Source organism: Daldinia vernicosa (assembly GCF_022497035.1).
Source record: "Daldinia vernicosa strain CBS 139.73 unplaced genomic scaffold F5Y00scaffold_13, whole genome shotgun sequence".
Classification (NCBI taxonomy): Eukaryota; Fungi; Ascomycota; class Sordariomycetes; order Xylariales; family Hypoxylaceae; genus Daldinia; species Daldinia vernicosa.
In genome coordinates, this window is record NW_025953929.1 from 59484 (window position 1) to 82416 (window position 22933).

A 22933-nucleotide genomic window follows, 5' to 3' on the forward strand; every position below is an offset into this window, starting at 1 on the left:
TTTACCCGGCCCAAGTTTCTGTACGGTACTCCTCTATCTTGAATGTTCTTGGGCGGATTGGTCAAATGGAGGGCATTATTGCATGCTGTCGCTAGAGTATTGGCATTACAACTGTTGAATGAGATTGATTTTTTTTATTATATTTGGCGTCCAAATTACAGAAACGATTCGCGCATTAACCGGTTTTATGCAAGTTCGATCCGCTAAATAAGGTAGGATTTTATCTCCTTAAAGTTCAATATATCCGATAGGACCGATATTACCGGAGGTAAGCTGTAATCCGGACTCGACAATAGCACAGTAACATCAGTAATCCTTACCAAGCGTAACATCGGATGTTGCGTGTCATCTGCATATCGTCGTACTGCGACCCATGCTGATCAAGTAATAGAAATAAGATAGGCATTACCCCGTAACCCGTTGATTTAAATCAGTACTCTCTTTTCAGGGGTCTAATCGGGGTTTATTGGTATTGGCCCGAAACAGCGAGGAGATGGAAGGCCGAGTTATTCAACTTCGACCACATGTTCAAGGACTGGACAAGCGTATAGTAAGTGAAATATGAAAAGTGATGATCTAGGTACTATACTACTTGTCCTGGTCTAGACACATGATTTTAGTCGCGATTCGCGATTCGGAGATAAAGTGTAACATTGACTCGGGCGAACTAGGTGCCTAGGTTCATCAATAGTTCGCTTCTACGAATAAGTGTGATCCAGCATTATATCAACATTCTAGAATTGGCGAATACAAGTAACATAGGTAGGTATCTAGGTAGCTGGGAAGTATATAAAAGTAACAGTAGTCTTTACACACAAGTCAATAGATCTTTACGAGAACATCTAAGATACCTATCCATACCCCTAAGACTCATACGAAAATTCCCCAACCAAACCAGCTTCAGTCATAATAGGTATCAATCATGGCATCGGATAAGAAGGTTGTTTTAATCACAGGTGGTAAGGTGGTCCCCCTTATTCTTTAGTATATATATACATATATTTATAATTCGCATCAGGTAACACTGGCCTCGGCTTCGAAATTGCGAAGGCTTTGTACCAGTCTGAAATTCCCTACGAGGTCATCATCGGGACCCGGACTATATCCAAGGGCGAGGATGCCATCGCAACGCTGCGCAAGGAAATCCCGCAGTCTGCCTCCTCGCTCAGCCTTGTACAAGTAGACCTCAACTCCGATACGTCACTTGAGAAGGCCATCGAATCCATCAGCTCGCAACATGGAAGACTGGACTCATTAGTCAATAACGGCGGCGGTAGTTTCGATTCGGATATACAAGATGGCAAAATGACTCTACGCGAGGGCTTCAACGCTACTTGGGATCTCAACGTGTCTGGCACCCATGTGCTTACGTCGCTTGCGGTCCCTCTGCTGCTTAAGTCTGCTGATCCTCGTATCTTGTTTATCACCAGCGGCACAAGCACACTCACAGAGACTGAGAACACGACTCATCCCAACCTCGCGCGCCTCAACGCTAGCCCGCCTGCCGGATGGCCGAAGCCGAAGGTTGGATTGACCGTGACGGCGTACCGTTCCGCGAAGACGGGTCTGAATAGTAAGTACCGTTAAGTTTCATTCTTCCCCGGGTATTCAAGGGCTTTTAGCAGTTATTACGCAGTGAATTTTCCTCTCTACTCCGGGAAGTTGCTACTAATCTATATTTATATAGTGTTGATGCGTGAATGGCATCGCATTCTCAAGAACGACGGCGTCAAGGTATGGGCTGTATCTCCTGGATTCCTTGCGACGGGATTAGGAGGGGTCGGCTCCGAGACTTTAAAGAAGGTAAGTTTCTTACCACAGGAGCTCTATTGCTCTTTATCCTACTGAACTTGGAGTATATCTCGTGTTGCTAACTGTTGTCATAGATGGGTGCGCTTGATCCATCTGTCGGTGGTCAGTTCGTCAGGGACGTTATACAAGGGAAACGGGATGAAGACACTGGGAAGGTTATTAGATCAAGTTCTATCCAACCTTGGTAGACAGCAGATTCAAGGCATTATATACCTACTAAGGTAGGTAGGTTTCTTAGGTGTTTAAGTCATATAGGCAGCTAACTCTCAAAACCAGCCCGTCACCTTCAGTAGTGTTCTAATAATGTTACCCCTAAGTTACTAGGCTATATTTGCTGAGATACATCACCATCCTCTATAGCACATGTGATTAAGCCACCATTTTTTCTAAATAATGTGTTTACAATTAAGGTCAATGCTAAGTAACCTTTGTTTCATTTCCTGACTCACAAAGAGAAAGGCCCCAGGATTGATTGTTCTTGAAGAAGAACTTGTTTCTAAACATGCCTAATCATTCTAGAACAATACGATTCAAACATTTGGGTAGTTATATAAGGTCATCGAAACTGTTTCTCTTTTCATAAATTGACAAATCATCGAATCTAAACCGTCAAACCTTTCCACCAGCCGCTGAACATTTACCAGGATACTAGCCAGCACTGAGCATCTGTAAAAAGAGGCCAGTATGTGTACCGAATTATTCGCTATTTACCCATGTTCTCACAAACGGTCAACATGGGAGTATTGCAGTAAGGCAAAGGCTAAAAACATTCTTAAGCGAGGGCCACCTGTTCCCTGCGACGGGCATAAGAGTACACAAATCCCACCCGACCTTCAGGAGAGTTGTGGTTTGTTGTGTCTGGCCAGACCCTTCCAGTGTAGTAACTGTGGTGCCTCCAAGCAACTCGGATGGATATGCTCGCGGTGTAACTGTATGCGAAATCCCGACACGAAAGTGTTTATCGAATGCGGATGTCGCAAGCACAACTGCCTCGAGCTTACTCATGGAAAGCCGGGTAGTGCACTTTGTAATACGTGTCAAAGAGAATGTGATCCGGTCTCACAGGCAGATTCTTATCTACAACCTCGTAGGACCGCGCCAATACTCCACTGGCGTTGCCATAATTGCTCTCGCATGCTTTCCACACCTGGTGCCGCTATGAAGTGCGATGGGCCTTATGGTTGCGGGCATCGCCGGTGTGGTCATTGTAAGCCGCTGTTTCAGTGCGGTTGTAAGTGCGGCTGTACGTATCATTTTGTCAAAGGAGGTGTCAAGCCATGTGATTTATGTATTAAATCCTGTATTAACAAAGAAAGTTAACGTAAACCACGTAGATCCCCGAAGTAGATCTATTGTGTGGTATGGAATGACTTTGTGCCTCCCAGCCTTAGAAAGGCATATACCCTCAGGCCGCTTTCTTTATCACTGATAATTCAGACACAGGTACTTCCTAACCGTTTACTAAGACTATATCGCTTGTCAACAGGGGTTATTTATACAGGAAAATGGGTAGTTGGATGGGGTATGTAAATATTCTACCTTAGGTAGGTCTTCGCCACGAGTAGTGTATTATTTTTAAAGGTAGTTAGAGAATAAATATGTGTTGAAATTTGATGCTTGGATATTCAAACCACAACCTTGCATATTAGATTATATCGTGTATCGAGGGATAAAAAGTGCATGTAGGGACTGAAGATTTATGATGACGGTACATCTGTTCTCGTTCCCTAGTTTGAATCTTGTAAATATCGCTGCCCCTTAAAAATATGTCGAAAGTAACTTCAACGATCACGGCTAGTTCCGATAGATATTAGTGAAAGACACAAAATAGTCGCCTAGCTTTATAAGGCATTAAGAACATTGGGCTGAAGTAGAGTAGTATATGTCTTAGTCGAAGTTCGTGACGGACTCCGAAATCTCCGGGATAATGCGAAACGATCTAAAATTTAGACCTTACGGTCAAATTAGAAAGCTATTCGAAGCGAAATATGGCGAGACGAATGTTAATTCTTGTGTGTGTTTTTTTTTTTCGTCATAAAAGTATTCTTAGGTTTTAAATGGGGTTTACCTTATACCCAGAGCTTGGGCTATGAGCTGATCAGTTTTTCAAAATCAGGGTTACGGTCTCAGGGGGAGGTTAACCGTTATTCTGATATGTAAAATGCTTGTAAAACTCTTAAGACTATATCTTTCCTACGATGTGAGAAGCGAAGACATCGAAAGTTAATAGTATCATGTTGCTAGGAAATCTAACTTATTTAGCGAGCCCGGTATTTCGGCTACGTTCCCCTAGCATGAGGCTAGCAGGCATAGTTGGACTTTGGGGAATAGACGATGTACCTATTCAGCGTCAGGGGGTGAACAGCCCCTGACCAGCGTCGTATTTGCTTTTTTTTTTTTTAGCTTGTCCAGCCACCACTACCTTCGCTCAGCTCTTCCCCGACCTTCCAGACTAATAGACTGGTAGAGTACGAATGCTGACGAAGAGATTTTCCTTCATGTATGGCTGGGATGACCTAAGATTGCTAGAATTTACCTACTTATAGACCGCCTCTAGTGGTAAGAAGAGCATGTCTGGTTCCAATCAGCGATTGCGAAGAGCTAACAGCATGCATAGAGGTCAGCGTGAGTTGCCCTATCCGACCAGTAGAGGTAGGATTCATCATCGTCTCCACACTCATGATGACTTCCGTGATCCTCGATGGCGTACATGTGAGTCGCAGAATACCTTGTATGTTCCTTTCGCCCCCGGGCTCCGACACTATGGATCGAACAAGGGTACTGTCTTTATTCTCTACCTTATGCTGCTTCGGTTGCATTCAGTTCCGACAATACATTAGGTACCTACCTATACTAATAAGACTAGTAGTTAGCCTTGAGAACGGCTCTCTTGAGGGTGGACATGGATTTGACTAGGCTCGACCAAAAATTAGTCAGAATGGCTCGAGTTTAACGCTGTTGATAATTTTAGCTCGTCATTGTTCATGCGGATGTTCATGCGGAGAGGCCTGGGGTTATAAAGAACTGTAGGTATAAAGGACTGTAACCTAGTTCTTTATCTCACCATCTCACTCTAAGCCTTCTACGTCTAGAGTCGGGGTTGTTCTTCAACTGCTCAATATAAGTGCTCGCCCCCAGGAACGTGGCACTGCGTGCCTTTACCAATACGATGTATTCATAATAATTAAGCTGCTTTAGAGCAACTGCTTCCGGAAAACATGACACGATGCAGTACGATTCGTGCGAAGCCCAGAATGTCGGTTATGCGTGCGCGGCATTGTCGGTTATCATCTTAATCAGTCGAGTAATCATATCTCGATGGCGACGCGAACCTGCCGACCTCAGTTTTGTCTTCGTCGTGCTGTCGATACTGGCGATTATTGGGAGGATCATTGTCAACTACTTTTACCTGACATTTGGAACGACCAACGAAGTTTTGCACGACCCGCACTTTTCCGATCATCACGATACAAGTCGCTTAGAAACTGGAAGCATTCTTGTCTTGATAGCTAGAGTCCTTCTTACAGTAGGCTTGTGGCTTCAGATATGCCTTCTGCTCTTGTTCTATTCGAGAATAACCTCGGGAATAACATGGGCAGATCGTCTTACCAAGACAGCTTGGGTCACCGCGGTCTTAACCTTCATCGCCATCGTACTAGCAACGTTCCTTGAATGCCGTCCGATCAGCTTATACTGGCAAATTAACCCCAACCCAGGGCACTGTGTGCGAGCTTACGTCCAGTTGCTTATGCAGGGAATCGCCAACATCGTCATCGATCTCTTGCTTCTCTTCATCGCGTACCCCTTAATTTGCCTAAGGAAACGGACTTTATCGGAATATATTTCCCTCTACTCCCTATTTGCGCTTGGCACATTCTGTATTGTTATCACCATAATCAGGGTAGTCTTAATATTCAACGAGGACTCTTCTCAAACCACACGGAGCTTATGGGCGTCAGTTCAGATGTTTGTCTCGTGTTTTGTTGCAAATGCACCGACCATCTACGGCTCTCTGCGTGTTGCTCGGCGGAAGAGGTCTGGACATAGAAGTACACCTGGTTATGCCAGTGATGAACCGCTAAGTCGGCCAGAGCGTCTGGAAAGAGACTCTTGGATAAAGATGGACGAAGGGATCGCCCTTAAAACGACTGCGCCCGGCGTGCATCATAATCCGACACCACCATTTACTACAGCGATATCCGATAATGATGATATTCTCCCAGCGCCACAATCTCGTCCTTGATCCCTTACCTTAGGTACTTAGCTCTTCTACTCCAGATAAGCCTCGACATCAACCCGTGGTACTTATACTTATCTTGAAAGCAACGCTGTGGTAGGAAAAGAGCAGTCCATCAACTAGGGGGATATTGAATCTTTAGTGTTTTTACAGCAGGTTTAGCAAGTTACGGCTTTGGGGAATCCTTACGAAAAATTTGAGGCACGTATATAGCATATGGCCTACCGAGTGTAGTATTTATATTAAGAGCTATACTTTGTGATACCCTAGGTAGTTATAGAGATATGGTGAATGAATTGGACATTTTCAAGTTAACTCAATCGCTGAATTGTAGTGATAGTAAGTTTTCTAATGCAGATGGTTTGCAGATGGTTTTATGGTGAATACCTGATAGCCTTCTTGATTTCAACTCAATTTGGGAGCGATGTCTTCTCATCTGGGTTTTCATCTAATGTTTGATCAAATTCCACCAGCGCTTCTCTGACCATCTCGACAACATCGTTATCCCATATTTTATGATATCGTTTGCTTATTTCGGGGAGGAACTTCCCAAAGTCATCGCCTACGTTCTTATATTGCCATTGAAACAACGCACTAGCCTCCCGGGTAGCGCCAACGAGCCACTGAGTACGATCGTATATAACATTATTATATGCAACGAGAGCAGCACGGCATAGATCGACCTTTGCCTTGTTGGTCTGGCCCTCAAGCTTTGTGTTGACGGCTTCAAGCAGGCTTGCTAGAACTAGAGAATCCTCTATTCCGAAGCCAGCACCCGAGCCGAGATGAGGACCAGCGGCGTGAGCCGCGTCCCCTGCAATGGCCATACAGCCGAGATTGTAGTGTGGTGCTGGATGCTCAAACATGTCGAAGATAGCCCACTTCTGTAATTCGTCAGGTAGCAAGTCTATTATTGCTCTCACAAATGGATGCCAGTCCGCGTATGCGCGAATAGCGTCCGCCTTACTTCCCGGGGCCGTGTGTTTGTCCTCGCTGGTACGCCAAGGGTTTGGGTCAGTCATGACGAGCAATATATTCATGAATTGTCCTTTCGCAACGGGGTAGTGAATAACATGCGCTCCTGGACCGTTGTACATGAGCCTATTCATTGAGCTCTCTGCGCCCGTAGTCCTCTCCTCTCCCAATGCTGCCCGAGCCTTATCCATAGGAACCAGAGCCCGAAAACAATATTTATTGGTATAAGAGGGATAGGATGCAGGATTTTCTTCTCCCAATATGAGTTGGCGGACCCGTGAACGGATGCCATCGCAGCCAATAACTACGAATTCTTGTTAGCATCGATCGCTAGAGAATTTCTTGGAAAGTCGTTACCGATGTCAGTTTTCTCGATAGTTCCATCTCCAAATTGCAACGAAACCTTGCCGTCATCGTTTTGGGTAGCCGACACTATCGACTTCCCAAACTTGACCCTATGTTTATCAATCAAGTTGGACCATGCCTCCAGGAAGTCGGAACGTCGACCTCCCCGAAAACAGTCGACGCCGATTAAGAGTCTTGCTTCAAGCTCGTTCGTTTTGCCATTAATCCATTGGAAGTATTCCTCGCCGCTAGTTGGCGGTGTGACTTGTTTGTAGATGCGGTGTACCTCAGGGTCAACGACTGTCAAAGCACGCTCTGCGTTAGGACTAAAGCCGATACCGGCTCCAATTTCCATGAACGCTGATGCTCTCTCATAAAGAATGTAGTCAACACCTCGTTTCTGTAGGCCCAATGCTAATATAACCCCCGTGATGCCACCCCCAATTATGGCAACATGGATGCGCTTCGTGTCTCTTGGTGCTGACATTACGGCAACAGTCTATCGTCAAAGTTTGTGTAAAAGTGTTTAATGCCGTGTGATCTACAGACTACGAGGAAGAAGAAACATATCCGGGCTTAAGATAGGGGATACCGCCAGTTCCAACCCTCAGTATCCAATAAAGGAATAGGAGGCTTGACTGGGCGATGTCTCAAAGCAGCCACAGTGTTCCAATGGTTATTATAGGTGTTTGATACGAGAACCAATTTCACACTGCGTCTTTCGGCGTTGATTGGGGTAGATGCATCGGAACACCGGAGGGGGCGTGACGGAAGGCGGATAACCCCCCTTTGCCAAATTATTTATGTAGGCGCTTTACATCGTCGTATGACAGGTAGAGGTAGCTAATCAATTACACGAAAATTAATTTTCATTTCGCAGTATCTATACCCTATATATGAAGGAAATGGACAATACTATTGGGCCAACGAAAGGAGTAGTACTGGTGACAGGTAAGTTAACCCTGACCATCTTTCATCGTTAAATACACACTTTAGAGACCTATACAGGCAGGTAATCTGATGGATTGATTCGTTTTAGGGGGGAGTGGGTTCATTGCATCTCATATCATCGACGAACTTTTGGATAATGGGTATTATTTCTTTCTCACTCTAATACTCCGCATGCTTACTCGTTATACAGGTTCAGAGTTGTCACGACAGCTAGATCGGATGAAAAGGGTCGCAGGATTGTAGAATCAGCCAGCCCTGCTCAGCGCAACAAGCTCTCTTACATCATCATAGAAGATGTTGCAAAGGAGAACGCTTTTGACCCCGTATGTTTTGAGAGAATCCATATCAAAGTATAGAAAAGAAACATCTGATAGTCTATTATAGGCATTTACTCAAGGAACAACCTTTGACTATGTTGTCCATACTGCTTCCCCTTACCATTTCAATGTTCAGGATCCGATTAAGGACTTTTTAGACCCAGCAATTAAGGGGACAACGGGAATTCTGAAGTCGGTTGCAGCGCACGCGCCTACCGTAAAGCGCGTAGTAATTACGTCTTCTAGCGCAGCAATGATTAACCCTCTCAACCACCCAAAGGTATATGATGAGACATGTTGGGCTCCGTGGACCTTAGAGGACGCCAAGGATCCTAACAGAGCTTATATAGTCAGCAAGGTATAGCATATAGGCCTATCATTATCATCAGAGTCATTAACTAAAATCGAATTTAGACGCTTTCCTCAAAAGCTGCGTGGGCCTTTATGGAGACCGAGAAGCCGAAATTTGACCTCGTTGTCATTAACAATACTTACACGTTCGGCCCTGTGCAACGCAACCTTCCGAGTTTGGACGTCATGAACGCGTCTAACCATCGTATCCGGGATATGCTACAGGGAAAGATGAAGAAAGATATGCCTCCCACGGCGCCAGTCTTCACCTTCGTTGATGTCCGTGATGTGGCTCGTGCACATCTCAAGGCCGTAACTGTGCCAGAGGCTGGTGGAAACCGTTTTTACATCGTAGGCAGTCATTTCTCGAATAAGCGGATTGCTGACTCGATCCGCAAGTCATATCCAGAGTTTGAAGCACGCCTTCCGCCCAGAGACATACCGGATGACTTCCCTGATCAAGTCTATGGTTTCGATAACAGCAAGTCTAAACGAGTCTTGGAAATGGAATACACGTCTTTCGATAAAAGCGTCAGGGATACTGTACAGTCTATACTAGATCTGAACCTAGGTTTATAGAAGTTAAGGACTGAGGGCAAGACATATTGGTAGATCTAAATATAAGACGTGATGTGCGTACATACTATAACAATCTCATGTGCATAAAGTATTGTCCATGTCCAGCATCAAGTTTGTATTGTCTTAAATAACACCAAATATCTCGTAGACTTATAATAGTCAAGGGAACATGCTTAGTCCACCCTAGTTTCTTTCTATACTAAGTCTCACTATGTGCCTTGATAAAGTCGACGAAATCAAATATGGATCGTTTATACGCACGCACAAGTGTTACGTTGTCGAATGTTTGGACCCCAAAGTGATCATTATATTCGCCCCATTCCCAATTATCAACGTAAGCCCAACCGAATGCACCTTTAAATTTCACGCCATCTTCGTAAATGGATTTCAGTATCTCGTTTAGAATTGGCAGGTAAAGAAGTGTTGACGCGAGATCCGCTCGTGCTTGATTTTGAGACATCTCGGCTTCATGAAAAGTAGCCCATCCAAATTCAGCAATGGTGATGCCATCAGCAGTCGGATATTTCGTATGCAAGTACTTAAATATAGTACGGGCATGCTGGTACCAGGTCTAAGAGAAAATCGTTAACATGTATTTCATCTTACGAGGATATTTCTGCTTACATAGGAAGCCCCATTACTTTCGGCCCCCATTTGCCAGTTTGCTCGCACCGACGTAATATTTGTACAGGCTGGGTACTGCGGATGTGAGCTATATTCAATACATGCCTCCGTCCCTTCATCTAGGGCAGTGATATAATTCGCAGTGTATATATCCACGGCGAAGAAATCTGCAGTACCATTGATATACTGTAGTTCCTCTTCGGTATATCTAGGCGCACGGGATTTCAACGCTTCGATGACGCTAGAAGGAGTTTGGATCCCGAGGTATAGTGGGTTCGCGATATAACCGATAGAAAAATCCAGCTGTCTCTCGGTGAGTGCAACATCGTCCGGATTTTGGGGGTCTAGTGGAAGTGGGAATCCAGAAGGAAAGGCTAGCTTGATGCCCCATCTAGCATTCCCTTTAATTTGGTCTCGATAGAAATGAACTGTTTTGGCGTGAGCCATCACAATATGGTAGCTCGCATTCCAATTCTTGGCCGCGGCGGCGTCCACGTTCGGCTCGTTAAAAGTTATCCAGGTACCAACTCGATCAGAATAGTGCGTTAATACAATCTTTGCATAGTTAAAAAATCCTTCGACAAACTCGGGGTGCTCGTATCCTCTAAAAGTTAAGTCAGCGTGTATATATGGAACTGAGGCCGGCGTGGGCCGATGCAACTAACTGCCAAGAAGCGATGTTATAGTAATACAACGGCGTATCGAAGTGATTTAAGGTGACAATGGGTTCCATGCCGTATTCTAGGATCGTATTGATAAGGTCGTCATAGTGGGAAATTGCTTCTTGATTTACCGGCGAGCCAGGATGCCCAAACGGGAGGATCCTCGACCAAGCGATACTGAAGCTATATGACTTGACTCCCAAGGCAGCGAGTCTTGCGATGTCCTGCTTATATAAAAAATAATTCAACACTGCAATATCTGGTGGGCCAGAACCGGCGACCGGTCGGCCACGGCCGATTATGAATTCATTAATCGAGGGACCTCTTCCTTCAGTCTTAGTCGCACCTTCGACCTGCATGGCGGCTCCGGCAAACCCCCATTCAAAGTCTTCTGGAAACTTGAACTCATCTGTTTCGCCCTTGCCGATCGAGAAAGGTAGAGGCGTCGGCTTTATAAGCTGAGAGCTTGGGATCGGCGTTGGCGTAACTGTTGTTGTAAATGGAGGGGGGTCCACGGAAAAGGGGGCCCAAAGAGACGACCAAGCGACATTGCCAAACTCATCGTCTGGGTCGAGTGGATTAGCTACGCTCGCCCACGTTGTCGTTCTCTGAGGTCCGGCGAGTGATCCAAGTTCCGAGTAAGGCCGCGCATACGTTATCGTTTTAGATGGCTCCGGCAGAGCCGTGGCGTACTCTAGGTCCGCATACGGCGGCCATGGAAAGGCTGTAGATAACACATTACTAGTTGAGGTTTGTAGTGTGGTTGCAAATACATTAGATATAGTCCCAACCCCGGTTACTACAGCCAGAAAAGGGCGTTGGCCAAATAGTTGCATCATTGGTTTAGTTGATGGTAGAAAGCAATGGAAGTTCAATGAGTTATAAGTAATTGCCTCCTTATATATCCTAAATTCTCGAGCATAAAGTCTTTTATTTGTGTACCTTGTCCTATTCTATCGGTCGCTGTCCACATTTAGCCCTCCTTTTTGATACCATTCCTTTCCTCTCCTTTCTCCCTTGTATTCCTCCCATACCCTGTACTTTATTCGTACATTTCTCCTCAAATGCTCCCCTTTCACCCATCCCCTCACCAGCGACTTTAGAAAAGGCAGGCCAGCAGGTGGCCTCCCTATCTGGGGTGCCCACATTACCCGCGTAGAGAAGCTGGGACCTACCGACCTCGTAAGTTGAGATCGTACGGATAATTTCTTGTTCAGTTCTATTTTCCCCTTTAATGCTACCTAACTCGTAATACGTAACGATCGAGGCTCCGTGTATGTAGGCGAGGTACCTAAAGTTATCTTATTCGTGTGGGAATTGAACGATCCCATACTGGCGGATAATAGATGTCGACCCATGTTGAATGTAATATCAAGTTGCGGGGAGTTGCATTTAGGATACGAATATAAGTACGAAGAAACCGAAAATACTACCTAGTATTTTCGGTTTCTTCGTACTTATATTACCTACACAGTAGGTTACGGCAACTCCATCATGTTGTATTTTCATAGCACGGCTAAGTTACTTGCTCTGTAGCGAAGTTCTTCCCAGAAAGTAGGTTGGTGGTGGGCAAAGTATATGGTTGTGATATTGTAGTGTCGTTCCTACTATTAATACGAATGAATTGGCGTATCTGAATAAACCTCTAACGTGCTTTTGAAGATGTAGGTATACGATAAATTTAGGAATGTGGGTATATATTTGTCTAGCAGTCGTAGCCCCTATATATGCGGTTGAATCCACCAAGCTCATACACAGGCTTTTCCCACAATCATAAATGCTTGCCATAGCATCAAGCTTTGAAAAGGGTATCATCCTGCACCAAGAAATAAAAGTCCAAATTATTTAATATTTAAAATCCAAAGTATGCGCACTAGCCCCTACATCATGTCAGCTCTCTAGCGTCAAAGGAAGAGTTCGGGGGGGCCTGTGGGTTGCTTTACCTTAACTGTGTTCGCCTGGAGGCTGTACGAAAGAAATTCGTGACGTGATAGTCCACCAGTAAAGCAGACCAGAACCCGTAAGTAGGTCTTTTACTTTAGGCAGAAACACTATGACAGGCAACCAGTTGGACATTAACGACTTTAATGAAGTCTCCGAAAAGTCACGATGTTCTTTAGCCCTCGTAATAGCTTGATCGATATCTTCTCGATGCCTCGTACGCCGTCCACTGAGGACCGGTGTCCGTTGCGACATAGGTCGGGGTAGCCGGTGGGGATATCGATCGAGGGAAACTTGGCCAGTAGCTTCTTTGCGGCTGGGCAATAGTAACCTCTTCCATATCATCCGAAAAGTAGATGACATCGTTCTCGCCGTTGTTATAGACGCTGTAAGGCCTACAACCGCACCTATTCGTACAGCAGCACCATAAGACTATCCCGAGAACGGCAGCCCCGATGCAACACCCTATGATGATGCCAATCTGTTGTTGACTGAGACCGTCGGATGAAGCGGCGCCCGCGTTCCAGCTCGGAGCCGGAGTATCGGTCGGTGTGGCACCTCGGTCGAGAGTTACGACGGCGGTAGATGTCGCATCCGGGTATGTTATAGTCTGCGTCAACGTGACTTGTCTCCTTATGACACTCGAATACTCTGGACCCGCGGTAACTGCTAATGCTGTAGAGTTCGCGGACATTTCGGAAGCATAAAGATGGCCCCAGACTTTGGTATCACGAATCGGATCCAAGAATCACGACCCAGTCTTGGAGAAGCATTACTTTGGAACTGGGTCCCAAGGGGGGCGATCGTTTGGGATTTTATCGACGACCCGTCATACGGGAACAGCCCCGCGTATGTTAACCTGTCCGTCTACGACACGTTGGAACATCCCACACCAATCCACATGCAGAAGACTTAGATCGCATCGTCATCTGACATTGGTTCGACTCATATGACGCTCCCGCTGCCCTATCGTGATAGGTGCCAGCCTACATGCGGTTGGGTTGCCAACGGCTCGGCATCTAGGCGGATACAGGCATTACACCCTTCTGGCGGGTGCGACATACGACTGACACTAATGCAAATCACCTGCAGATGTAAGTTGTATGTAGGTTATACGTAGGTTATAGATAATGCGAAGCCCGATCTTGGGAAATCCCATTTGTTCTAGTTCTGGGTGGGTTACATTTGGGGCCAAGCCCCTGGTATATTAACCCTATCACATGGAATGGCCATGAGGACATGCAGGCCTCGCCTTAAATCAGGACTACACACCGAAAAACTGCATTGCTTGCATATGTGTGAGCTTCTCCCGCTCCGTAGCCGTACTATATGCCGTGGCATCTTTCAAGGGGTTGTTAGCTACAATTGTATAATTGTACTATTCGGAACCTAAAATGGTTACCTACTGCAGTAATCAAAGGTCTAGTTGCTGTGATTATATCCCTCAGCTTTCATACTACTATGTCCACCAATGACTTTAATTCGAAAACCTCATCCCGAGGCTTAATTTCGATATATAGAGGTAGATAACTCGGGTACCTACCTAAGGCAGGCAGAACTAATGTCGTATATATATCTCGTTTTTATATACAAATTTGACATGATACTTAATAAGGTACCTTGGATTGTCGATTGTATTTTCGAAGGAATAGATAGATCTGGAATATACCTATCTCTGTCCAAAAAATAACTCATTGTATTATAACTTTTAGCCTGCTCTCTCAACTTGCGTAACCGCTACCCTAGCTTCTTCCATCTTATGCAAAGCAATATCGTGAGCCTGAGTGGAAGACTGGCACTTAAACGTGGGAAAGTCTCGAGTGGGCACTCGCTTCTCGAATAATTCGTCAATCTCCTCTAAGGACCTGCCTTTCATATCTGGTAAGAATAGCCAGAAGAAGGCTGAACAGCCAATTAGCAAGCGAATATCTTAAGCCTCATATGTGCTAGGATCCTCACCGAAGGTTAAGACATTAGACGCCGCCCATATCCAGCAATACTTGGCACCCCAATTCAAGGCGGTGGGATTAATAAAGTACGGCGAGCAAAACGAGATTAACCCTATATTTTCGGTCAGCCTAGTTGTTCATGTTATACAATCCGCAATGCCATGTCACACTACGCCACGAGGCAAGACAACTTACAAGCAAATACATAATCTACACCGGTGGCAAAGGATAACGTGAGCACCCGCAATCTCGAGCTCACCACTTCCGCCGATATAGGCCACGTCATTGAGCCAGCGAAACCGCTGTATGTAATAACGTAAAAGAAGTTAAAAGCGAGGAATACTCTTGCAGCTCCTGGTGTGCTGGGCGCGATTGTGGCCCCTATTGCTGGTCCGACCATAGCTATGACCGCCGAACCGGTCCCTATAAGAAGCATGGTACGACGACCCCAGACTTTGTATGCGCAGTACAAACCGGCTGCGACGCCGACAAGCTGAACTACCATAGAGTAGATACTAATTTTAAAGACATCATCGACTCCGGCTTGCTGGTAAAAGTAGGTCTTGGAGTAACGTTAGACGACGCAAGGCGAGCAGCGCATCGGGGAGACAGGAGGCTTACACCGTAAGACAAGAATACCCATACGCCTGAAGAAGCGCGTGAAACCGCAACAGCCATACAAAGCATCGTACGACGTAGATTAGTACCCTTGAAGATATCGATTATGTTAGATCCAGACGCATTCGACTTCTCTTCCTCTACCCCCCGGAGGATTTCAACAAACTCTTCCTGGAGAAACTCTAGATCGAGAGAATCGCCGCGAAGAAAAGCGAGCGACTTCTCAGCCTTCTCGCGGCGGTCATGAAGTACCAACCACCGAGGGGATTCTGCAACGAAGAATACGAATATACTTAGCAATGTAGGAAATATAAAAAGGCAGGCCAGGGCGATCTGGTAGGAAAGCTTGCCCATAATATGAGATGTCCTTTCGTCGACGATAGCCCCGAGGATAGTTCCAATGTTGATAGTGACGGCGAACATAGCGGAGCAAACTGCACGTAGCCGCGGAGGCGCGCACTCGACGATGTATGCGTTAGAAAAGGTAATAAAGAAGGCATTTGAAGCTCCCATTAATGCCCTCCCGACACACAAGGTGGCGATCGAGGTGGCCGCTATCTGAGTAGCACATCCGGCGAAAGCGATAACGGCGCCCATCCATATCCCATGCCTGCGACCAAAATAGCGACCAAACGGTGTAATGAAGAAAACGCCGACTATAGTTTCCACGTTCAAGAATGATGCGATCAGCTGTTGGTCGGTCGTAGAGATGCCCCAGCCCCCCTTCAGCGCTGGATCTCGGTATCCAAAAGTCATCAAGAAGCCAGGCATGGTCTGGAATGTTCCTATGGCGGACACGTCAAAGCCATATTGGGCGGTCGCGAAGGCCATGCCCAAACAGATGAGAGCACATTTCCGGTTTTCTCGGAAGCCATTGTTGCGCTGGCTACTGATGCCCATGATTTCGCCTACGATACGGAAGACACTGGGTGTTCTAATTTCAATACTCGCGACTCCTTAGTTAGGTATCATCCGAAGCGATAAACGGTAGCCCTTATATATAAGGTATATATATATATGCTCCCATACATTGTTAGTAGTTGCTATACGCGTTTACGACTTGAATCCAGCCTCTACTACCGCTTAGGGACTATGTATCTAGGCCACATTCATAGCATCTGTTATAAAACCAATCAATGCGATTCGTAGGTAAGAACATATATTGGCAAGGGAACTTGCCCCTCATCGTAATCCTTACCGGTACTTGGAATGTTTTGGGGATAAAAATCGTCTCCAATATCGGTAGATCGCCTCCGTCGTCATGAGGGGTGAGCTGCCCCCTTAACCACACTTTGGAAATTATTCCCAACGCGAGTTTAACTCGGCGTAAAGTATGGTATGTCCGGATAGATATTGTAGAGGAGCGTGACAAAGACAATCGCTTGTCATCTCTACCTAGGTCTTCAGGGAGGGTTGCTTACATGTAGATACACGAAGTCAGTACCTACGGCAGTTGAGCTCAGTGCTGATGCATCTCCATCTCATATTCGCTATGGTCAGCGTGTAGTACTATTATGTTTAAAGAAATTAACAGCCGCCATCGTAGTAAAACACAGACAGATTAATCGATTTATAACAAGGGATGTCGTCGCTGTATATTGAGTAATTCCTTAGCTCATATCGGCGCTTTAAAGTACTTGTTATTATTATATACGGTACCTAACCTACGAGCAGATATCTCATGTAGTTTCCCGTCTTTCCAGCTTCAATATAAAGTAACAAACCAACCTTCCAAAGCTCACCTCACTCCGCAGGCTTCTCCCCTACTATCTTCCCGTCCTTGTCATAGAAAATCTCCTTCACCTTCACAGATCTTAAATGGTTCACGCCCTTGCTAAGCTCGCAGTCGTGGTGGAACAGCCACCAGCGGCCCTGGAATTCGACCACCGAATGGTGCGTCGTCCAGCCCAGCACCGGCTCGAGCAGGCGCCCCGCGTATGTAAATGGTCCGAGCGGGCTTGATCCCGTCGCGTATGCCAGGTAGTGCGTGTCTCCTGTCGAATAACTAAAATAGTAAACGTCCCCGCGTTTATGCATCCACGCAGCCTCGAAAAACCGTCTGTCGTGGTCGTCTGCGTCAATTGGCTCGCCGGTTTCCGGTGCTAGAATGACAACATCTCGCACGGGTCCCTCGAATGATCGCATGTCGTCTGCTAGTTTCGCTACTTTGGGGAACAGAGCCTTAGCCCCTGGCCCTGAAGGCTCTTTTGGCCCGAGCCATTCTGCGTCGAAGTGCTCGGGTCCGTTGCCCTTCTGATAGCATTGTAGCTGTCCGCCCCATAGGCCGCCGAAGTACAAATATGCGGACTCGTCCGCATCGTCGTCCACGAAAGACGCAGGGTCAATACTGAAGCTGCCCGGGATAGGTTCTGGCTCCGGGACAAAAGGACCAATAGGGGTGTTACCGCTTGCGACACCGATACGGAATACCGAATTCTTATCACGCGCTGGGAAGTACAAGTAGTATTTGCCCTTACGACGGGCTGCATCGGGCGCCCATAATTGTTTACTAACCCATGGGACGTCTTCTGTACGTAGCACGACACCATGGTCCGTTACTTTAGGTGGCTCTGCAGACGCGGAAGAAGGGGATGATGCGTAGGCGTCGAGAGAGTCGAGCGAGAAGACGTGGTAGTCGGCCATGTCATACTGATCGCCATTATCGTTGAATTGGATATCAGTCTCACGGTCATGGGACGGGTAGATGTATAGCTTCCCGTCGAAGACGTGGGCGGAAGGATCCGCGGTGTAAAGGTGTGTTATTAGGGGCGGCGACATCTTGGTTCTGTAGATATATTTTAACCCGAAATCTTCCTCGTGTTCAACTCGAGTCCTGTAGCTCGGTAGGAGGGTATATAAAACTATTGTGCAAGTAGTTGGCCTTTAATACTTGACCACGTTCTATTCACGATGCTCTGCGGGGTTCTGATACCCCGAGGAGGATGGGGAAGTGGAGAGGATTCTTGGTGTTGAGGGGTCTGTCTGTGGACTATTGCTAGGTTTACCGTCCAACATTACATAGATACGAATCTGAAATATAGATGAACTTATACTTAACTTGTTTTGTGCTGTGCGGTTTCATCCAGCACATATAAGCACTGGTGACGATCGCTCTTCTCTCATCCCGGCGGAATGGACGTCCGTCTTCTTCCAATTTATCCCTATTTAACCGCCCGTCCGCCTACTTTAGCTCCGTCCCACTTGACGTATACGACATTCCTCTTCGCAGTAATACTATTCAGATGTTATCGAGCGCCGAGGTTCTAGCTCGGATTACTTGGGTTAGCATCCCGAACTACGCCCCATCTATCATAGACAGGCATCCGGGGATTTGGACCGAGAAACAAGCGACTACGTTTCATAACATATCCTCAATTTCCTACGCGAGTGTTGCGTATATATTTAACATAAGTTATTTCTACCTTGGCACATAAGATGTGGTACCGTCTTTATCTAATCCAGGAGGTATCTTACATGCTCACTTTAACTAACCAGTCGTTTCATCCATCCATAACACCCAATGTGAGCCGGCGAAGAGCACCTTCATACCGTCCAGGGCTGTGATCTAGCAACATGCTAGAACCAAATCTAACTTCTCTAAACCGAGCCTCCACATCTCTGATATATTTAAACACGACTCGAGTTGCAGGTCGCCCGACCTGATCAGTGCCAGCTTGCAAGAAAGCGTCTCTTCTAAGGGCTGGCGTGCTCTCAATAGAGAAGACCTCACCGGGAGGTAGTAGCTTAGAACTCATCATACTGGCGCGTAACGTCTTAAGCGCAGCGTATGCCCATTTATCTTCTTCTTCGTGCGACCGCGTCGAACCGTTGTTGTACCATTTACTAGCTAGACCCGACTGTAGTCCCTCCCAGATTCGCCGCCGCACTTCTGCCTTCGCCTCGCTATTGTCAGTCTTGAATGCCAGCGCCACAGCCTGGAAGTCGTGCAGGACACCAAGCGACAAGTATGGAACAAGGTCATTTCCGTGTACCGTACTAGTAATCAAACCCCTTGTCGCTTTTTGTAAGGATGGGGACATGGTAGAAGGTGGGCCATATGCATATACATGAATAGGCCTACCGGGCGGGAGACATATATGGGAGGCGGTTTGCTGGGACTGCCCACTTGCAAGTAGTCTCTGATGAGGTTCAGCTGAAGTGACAAATGCTGTTCCACTGGAAGCAGGCTCAGCAAGCATAGCCCCAAGCAGCGCGGTTACGGCACCACCAAGTGAATGACCACAAAGCACCAAACCATAGTCTGAAAACTCCTCAAGAGCTTCTTTCAGTGTTGCGAGTACCCTTCCATCACCCCCATATAGAAGTCGCCGCGCAGACGCATGGATACCCTTGTGGACTTTATACGGCTTCCCACGCCAGAACATGTCATCGTACTCGCACATCATATCTGCTAAAACATCTTCAAACCCCAACGTACCGCGGCACGACAAGACAACAGCCTTGGACTCTTCATCGATTGCAATGGTATGCACGAGAGGCACCCCTGTGTCTGTAGACCCAGTGGAATCAGATCCGCCTTGTGGGTCAATAAATGACGACAGGAGAATGCTGTCCGGCGGGAGCTCGGTATGATGCGCGAACGAGCGCACATCTTGATGCGTTTCGTCCAACGCTTTTAAGATGGGAAGCTCTTTTGCGATGCCCATCATTTTTAAAAAGTGTGACCCATACGAAGCAGATGCATAACGACTATATCGGGTAATGTTTCTTAGGATATGAAAGTTGGGGAACATTCCCTCAACTGTTCCCGTACGCCGCAGAGTATCGACAGCTTCTGAATTGCTGTATGCGCTTCTCTGCTGGAACGTGGATAAGGCTAAGGACATTTGAGAATCTCTAGTCTTGAGAGTATATATGCTTGGGCTGTGAAAACCACGATGTTCTGACGTCGTCCTTTTATGACCCCTTGATGGCGAGCGAAGATGTTGCGTACCCATATCATGTCCCGATATACTATTATGACCTCTGGGATCGTTTCGTTGAAATAAAGGAGACGATGGTCGGCTTTCAAATGAGTGTACCGAGAAGGTATCAGCTAAAGAAACAATCGAGTTACGCCTCCTGCCTTGTGACGATACGTATGTTGCTCGCAATGGTGATCCGTGCAAAGCGGAGGTACCCTCACCATCGCCTAGGTCTCTTGAGGAAAAGTGGTTCGGGCTCCCTCGGCGTGGTGATCGAGGAAGCTCGCGATGTGGTATCAGATTTGAGCTCCTTTCTGGATAGTCTCTTCTATGTGATACTGGCGCCTTACTACTTTGTGAAGGCTTGTTGCTACCCCAAGGAGGTTTCACTATTGCTTTTGATTTGTTATTTGTTTGAAGATTCTCCGAGCTCGAGTCCCTGTTCAATAAAACCGAGCCCTTCCTAAGCACATCTCGAATACCACTCCTCTTTTCATTACCCTTCAAGTTTGGTGGCGAGCTAAGTTTCTTGGTTGGATATTTACTACTAGTTGGCGAAGTCGGAACAGGGAGGGCGCTGTGAGGACTTTGTCGAGTATCATCTAATGGCTTTCTGGTACGTTTCTGATTCGCGGCATGCTCAGGACCCTGCTTAGAAGAAACGGTTGGGGATGCACGACCCTTGGGCGAATCGAAACTCGACCCGACCGAGTTACTGGAAGTAGACTTATATTGATAGTCCAAATTGTCACTTCTAGCATTGCCCTTTCCCTTCATCGACGAAGCTAAAGTTGAACGTGCAGCTTTTGGTGGGACAGGAGGGGGCTGGTCGGACTGATGAGTATCTATACTATTGGGCGACCGCAGCTCTTCATCGTCAACCACTTCGACCCTGGACTGAGTATCATCCTCGACGTCGCTATCTATGGCCATATTTCTCACTTTATCTCGGCTTATCTTATAAACAACCCTGTAGCTGGGTACCGTCTCTTGACTCCCGGTGGGATCTCCAGAGCTATCAACTTCGCTTTTTACAAAATCAACCCCAGGTAGGGATAAAATTGGTACTCGCGGACTGCCTTTTATATCAACAGTGATCATCTTTGTCGTGGTTGTTGACGTAGTAATAGATACTTGAGCATCTTTGGGAAGTGATCTTAAAATGTGTCGCTTGAGTTGGCCTTCGGGCATTTCATCCTCGTCGTCATTATTCCGCTTGATACCGTGCTGCTCGACTGCTTCGATCAAGTTTTCATGGTCGTCTACATCGGGGTCTCCGTTATGTTTATTGATATGCAGGTCTTCGCCGTCAATGTCAACTCGTTCGCCATCGTCGAGGAGGACAACATCCCAAATAATCTCTTCTTGACCAAGGCGACGCGACTCGTCTTGTATCATTTTTCTACACCAATTTTGTAGATATGCAAGGCCGCATAAACCGAGTATAAGGTCCATTACTCCCACTTTTTCCCCCTGTACACCCGTAGCGGGATTCTGAAATTCCCGACGGATTAAAGTGATGATGCTTGCAATAGCTCTAGAGGAATCGGTGGAGCCGAAGAATTGATCTAAAACAGACAGAAACAACTGAGAGATTTGAGAAGCGATCGATACGGTGGTACCGGTGACGTGAAAACTAGTCGCAGTCCAGAAGACGATTTGGGACATTGTCTGGTGTAAACTTTCCAGACTGCTTTCCAGGATAGATTCGGCATCTGTTCTACCCAACTCGGACTGGGCCCTTGTCATTACGTCCCTCCCGGCTCTACTCAATATCCCCTCCAGAATGCCGCGACCGAGCTCTAAGCTGGAAAGTGTCGTGAACTTTGCGGCGCCTAAACCATAGCCGCCGATAAAAGTACCAACGCGGAGAGCAAAGGATGTTGATCGCGTAGCAAAGCTAACGGCGCTCGCTATCGGACTAGGTAGGAGAGTTCTGCCCGAAGAAGGCGGCAATAGCTCAGCGGAAGACGGCATGAGAGCTTCGGGGGGTTGACTCTCGTCTTCATTACGGTCCACTTCCATGTTTGGCGACATGCTGACATGGAAGAAGGAAAAGTGATTAAAAATAAATAGGTTGTATATGTCGTACTATTGTGCTGAAGCTGAGGATTGTCTTGGGGTTTGTTAAAGGCATAAAAGTGGTAGCGAGTCGATATTAAAATTATCAAAATTTGACGATACGATAACGAAGACAGCACATATATATAGGAGGTATGTACGGTACGCTAATCGTTGGCTTATCATTAATTACATATCTGCTCGGGCTTGAAACGAATTATAAAAACGAACGGAAGAGATCCAAGTTGTAGATTTGAACATGAAAGTTGAACATGAAAGATTGGCCACGGTCCTAATAAATTCTGAAGCGAATAAGGAGCTGCCTGGAAAAAGTGTTGACGTTAGTAGTATCAAGTTATTAGTGTAAACTTACATGTGACAGTACAACCCATTCAGTAATTCTATGCCCTTTGGTATTGTACCTACATGTAACGCGGGGATTACCCTTTTAAGGTACATGTATACCTTAGGTACTCTGTAGTCGGGGCGAGATGTCATTGGCCATATTCGAGTGTCGTCACGGAGCTAGCCCTTCATGGTTTCGAGCTAGGCGGGCTAGGCTGGAACGGGTTACAGGTTACTGGTT

At 46.4% G+C, this 22933-nt stretch overlaps 9 protein-coding genes across 9 annotated transcripts; 3 read left to right on the forward strand and 6 right to left on the reverse strand.

The window, feature by feature from the left end:
- Nucleotides 1-755: 755 nt before the first annotated feature.
- On the forward strand, nucleotides 756-2390 carry F5Y00DRAFT_231790 (NAD(P)-binding protein). The gene is made up of 5 exons (XM_048007068.1): nucleotides 756-959; nucleotides 1019-1573; nucleotides 1688-1803; nucleotides 1887-2033; nucleotides 2089-2390. Exons 1-4 carry the CDS (start codon nucleotides 923-925, stop codon nucleotides 1998-2000), a joined length of 822 nt encoding a protein of 273 aa, XP_047866604.1. The 5' UTR covers nucleotides 756-922; the 3' UTR covers nucleotides 2001-2033; nucleotides 2089-2390.
- Nucleotides 2391-4681: 2291 nt separating this feature from the next.
- On the forward strand, nucleotides 4682-6364 carry F5Y00DRAFT_231804 (uncharacterized protein). Its single transcript, XM_048007069.1, has 2 exons — nucleotides 4682-4838; nucleotides 4905-6364. The coding sequence occupies exon 2, from the start codon at nucleotides 5039-5041 to the stop codon at nucleotides 6053-6055; it is 1017 nt and encodes a 338-aa protein (XP_047866605.1). The 5' UTR covers nucleotides 4682-4838; nucleotides 4905-5038; the 3' UTR covers nucleotides 6056-6364.
- Nucleotides 6365-6459: 95 nt separating this feature from the next.
- F5Y00DRAFT_252026 (FAD/NAD(P)-binding domain-containing protein) lies at nucleotides 6460-7856 on the reverse strand (the record flags this gene model as incomplete). Its single annotated transcript, XM_048009885.1, has 2 exons — nucleotides 6460-7328; nucleotides 7382-7856. 2 exons carry the CDS (start codon nucleotides 7854-7856, stop codon nucleotides 6460-6462), a joined length of 1344 nt encoding a protein of 447 aa, XP_047866606.1.
- A 418-nt stretch (nucleotides 7857-8274) lies between these two features.
- Nucleotides 8275-9567, forward strand: F5Y00DRAFT_268112 (ketoreductase; the record flags this gene model as incomplete). Its single annotated transcript, XM_048012187.1, has 5 exons — nucleotides 8275-8320; nucleotides 8409-8460; nucleotides 8511-8643; nucleotides 8705-8995; nucleotides 9052-9567. The coding sequence occupies 5 exons, from the start codon at nucleotides 8275-8277 to the stop codon at nucleotides 9565-9567; spliced, it is 1038 nt and encodes a 345-aa protein (XP_047866607.1).
- Nucleotides 9568-9766: 199 nt separating this feature from the next.
- Nucleotides 9767-11689, reverse strand: F5Y00DRAFT_268113 (glycoside hydrolase family 1 protein; the record flags this gene model as incomplete). The annotated part of the gene is made up of 3 exons (XM_048012188.1): nucleotides 9767-10138; nucleotides 10192-10795; nucleotides 10857-11689. The coding sequence occupies 3 exons, from the start codon at nucleotides 11687-11689 to the stop codon at nucleotides 9767-9769; spliced, it is 1809 nt and encodes a 602-aa protein (XP_047866608.1).
- An 832-nt stretch (nucleotides 11690-12521) lies between these two features.
- F5Y00DRAFT_231806 (uncharacterized protein) lies at nucleotides 12522-13565 on the reverse strand. The gene is made up of 2 exons (XM_048007070.1): nucleotides 12797-13565; nucleotides 12522-12733 (listed from the first exon to the last, which is right to left on the reverse strand). The coding sequence occupies exon 1, from the start codon at nucleotides 13486-13488 to the stop codon at nucleotides 12970-12972; it is 519 nt and encodes a 172-aa protein (XP_047866609.1). The 5' UTR covers nucleotides 13489-13565; the 3' UTR covers nucleotides 12522-12733; nucleotides 12797-12969.
- A 937-nt stretch (nucleotides 13566-14502) lies between these two features.
- F5Y00DRAFT_252029 (general substrate transporter) lies at nucleotides 14503-16261 on the reverse strand (the record flags this gene model as incomplete). Its single annotated transcript, XM_048009886.1, has 4 exons — nucleotides 14503-14696; nucleotides 14754-14855; nucleotides 14939-15305; nucleotides 15365-16261. 4 exons carry the CDS (start codon nucleotides 16259-16261, stop codon nucleotides 14503-14505), a joined length of 1560 nt encoding a protein of 519 aa, XP_047866610.1.
- Nucleotides 16262-17102: 841 nt separating this feature from the next.
- F5Y00DRAFT_231807 (glycoside hydrolase family 43 protein) lies at nucleotides 17103-18474 on the reverse strand (the record flags this gene model as incomplete). The annotated part of the gene is made up of 1 exon (XM_048007071.1): nucleotides 17103-18474. Exon 1 carries the CDS (start codon nucleotides 18137-18139, stop codon nucleotides 17105-17107), a length of 1035 nt encoding a protein of 344 aa, XP_047866611.1. The 5' UTR covers nucleotides 18140-18474.
- A 275-nt stretch (nucleotides 18475-18749) lies between these two features.
- F5Y00DRAFT_27000 (uncharacterized protein) lies at nucleotides 18750-22580 on the reverse strand. The gene has a single exon (XM_048012535.1). It carries the CDS (start codon nucleotides 22321-22323, stop codon nucleotides 18862-18864), a length of 3462 nt encoding a protein of 1153 aa, XP_047866612.1. The 5' UTR covers nucleotides 22324-22580; the 3' UTR covers nucleotides 18750-18861.
- Between the last annotated feature and the right edge of the window lie 353 nt (nucleotides 22581-22933).

Bases quoted from the DNA above. Each gene is read 5' to 3' on its own strand.
- F5Y00DRAFT_231790 (XM_048007068.1), top strand. From the start codon at position 923: ATGGCATCGGATAAGAAGGTTGTTTTAATCACAGGTG. The intron at 1,574-1,687 runs GTAAGTACCGTT...ATATTTATATAG, and splicing joins CGCGAAGACGGGTCTGAATA to TGTTGATGCGTGAATGGCAT. The intron at 1,804-1,886 runs GTAAGTTTCTTA...CTGTTGTCATAG, and splicing joins GCTCCGAGACTTTAAAGAAG to ATGGGTGCGCTTGATCCATC.
- F5Y00DRAFT_231804 (XM_048007069.1), top strand. From the start codon at position 5,039: ATGCAGTACGATTCGTGCGAAGCCCAGAATGTCGGTTATGCGTGCGCG.
- F5Y00DRAFT_231806 (XM_048007070.1), bottom strand. From the start codon at position 13,488: ATGTCCGCGAACTCTACAGCATTAGCAGTTACCGCGGGTCCAGAGTAT.
- F5Y00DRAFT_27000 (XM_048012535.1), bottom strand. From the start codon at position 22,323: ATGTCGCCAAACATGGAAGTGGACCGTAATGAAGACGAGAGTCAACCC.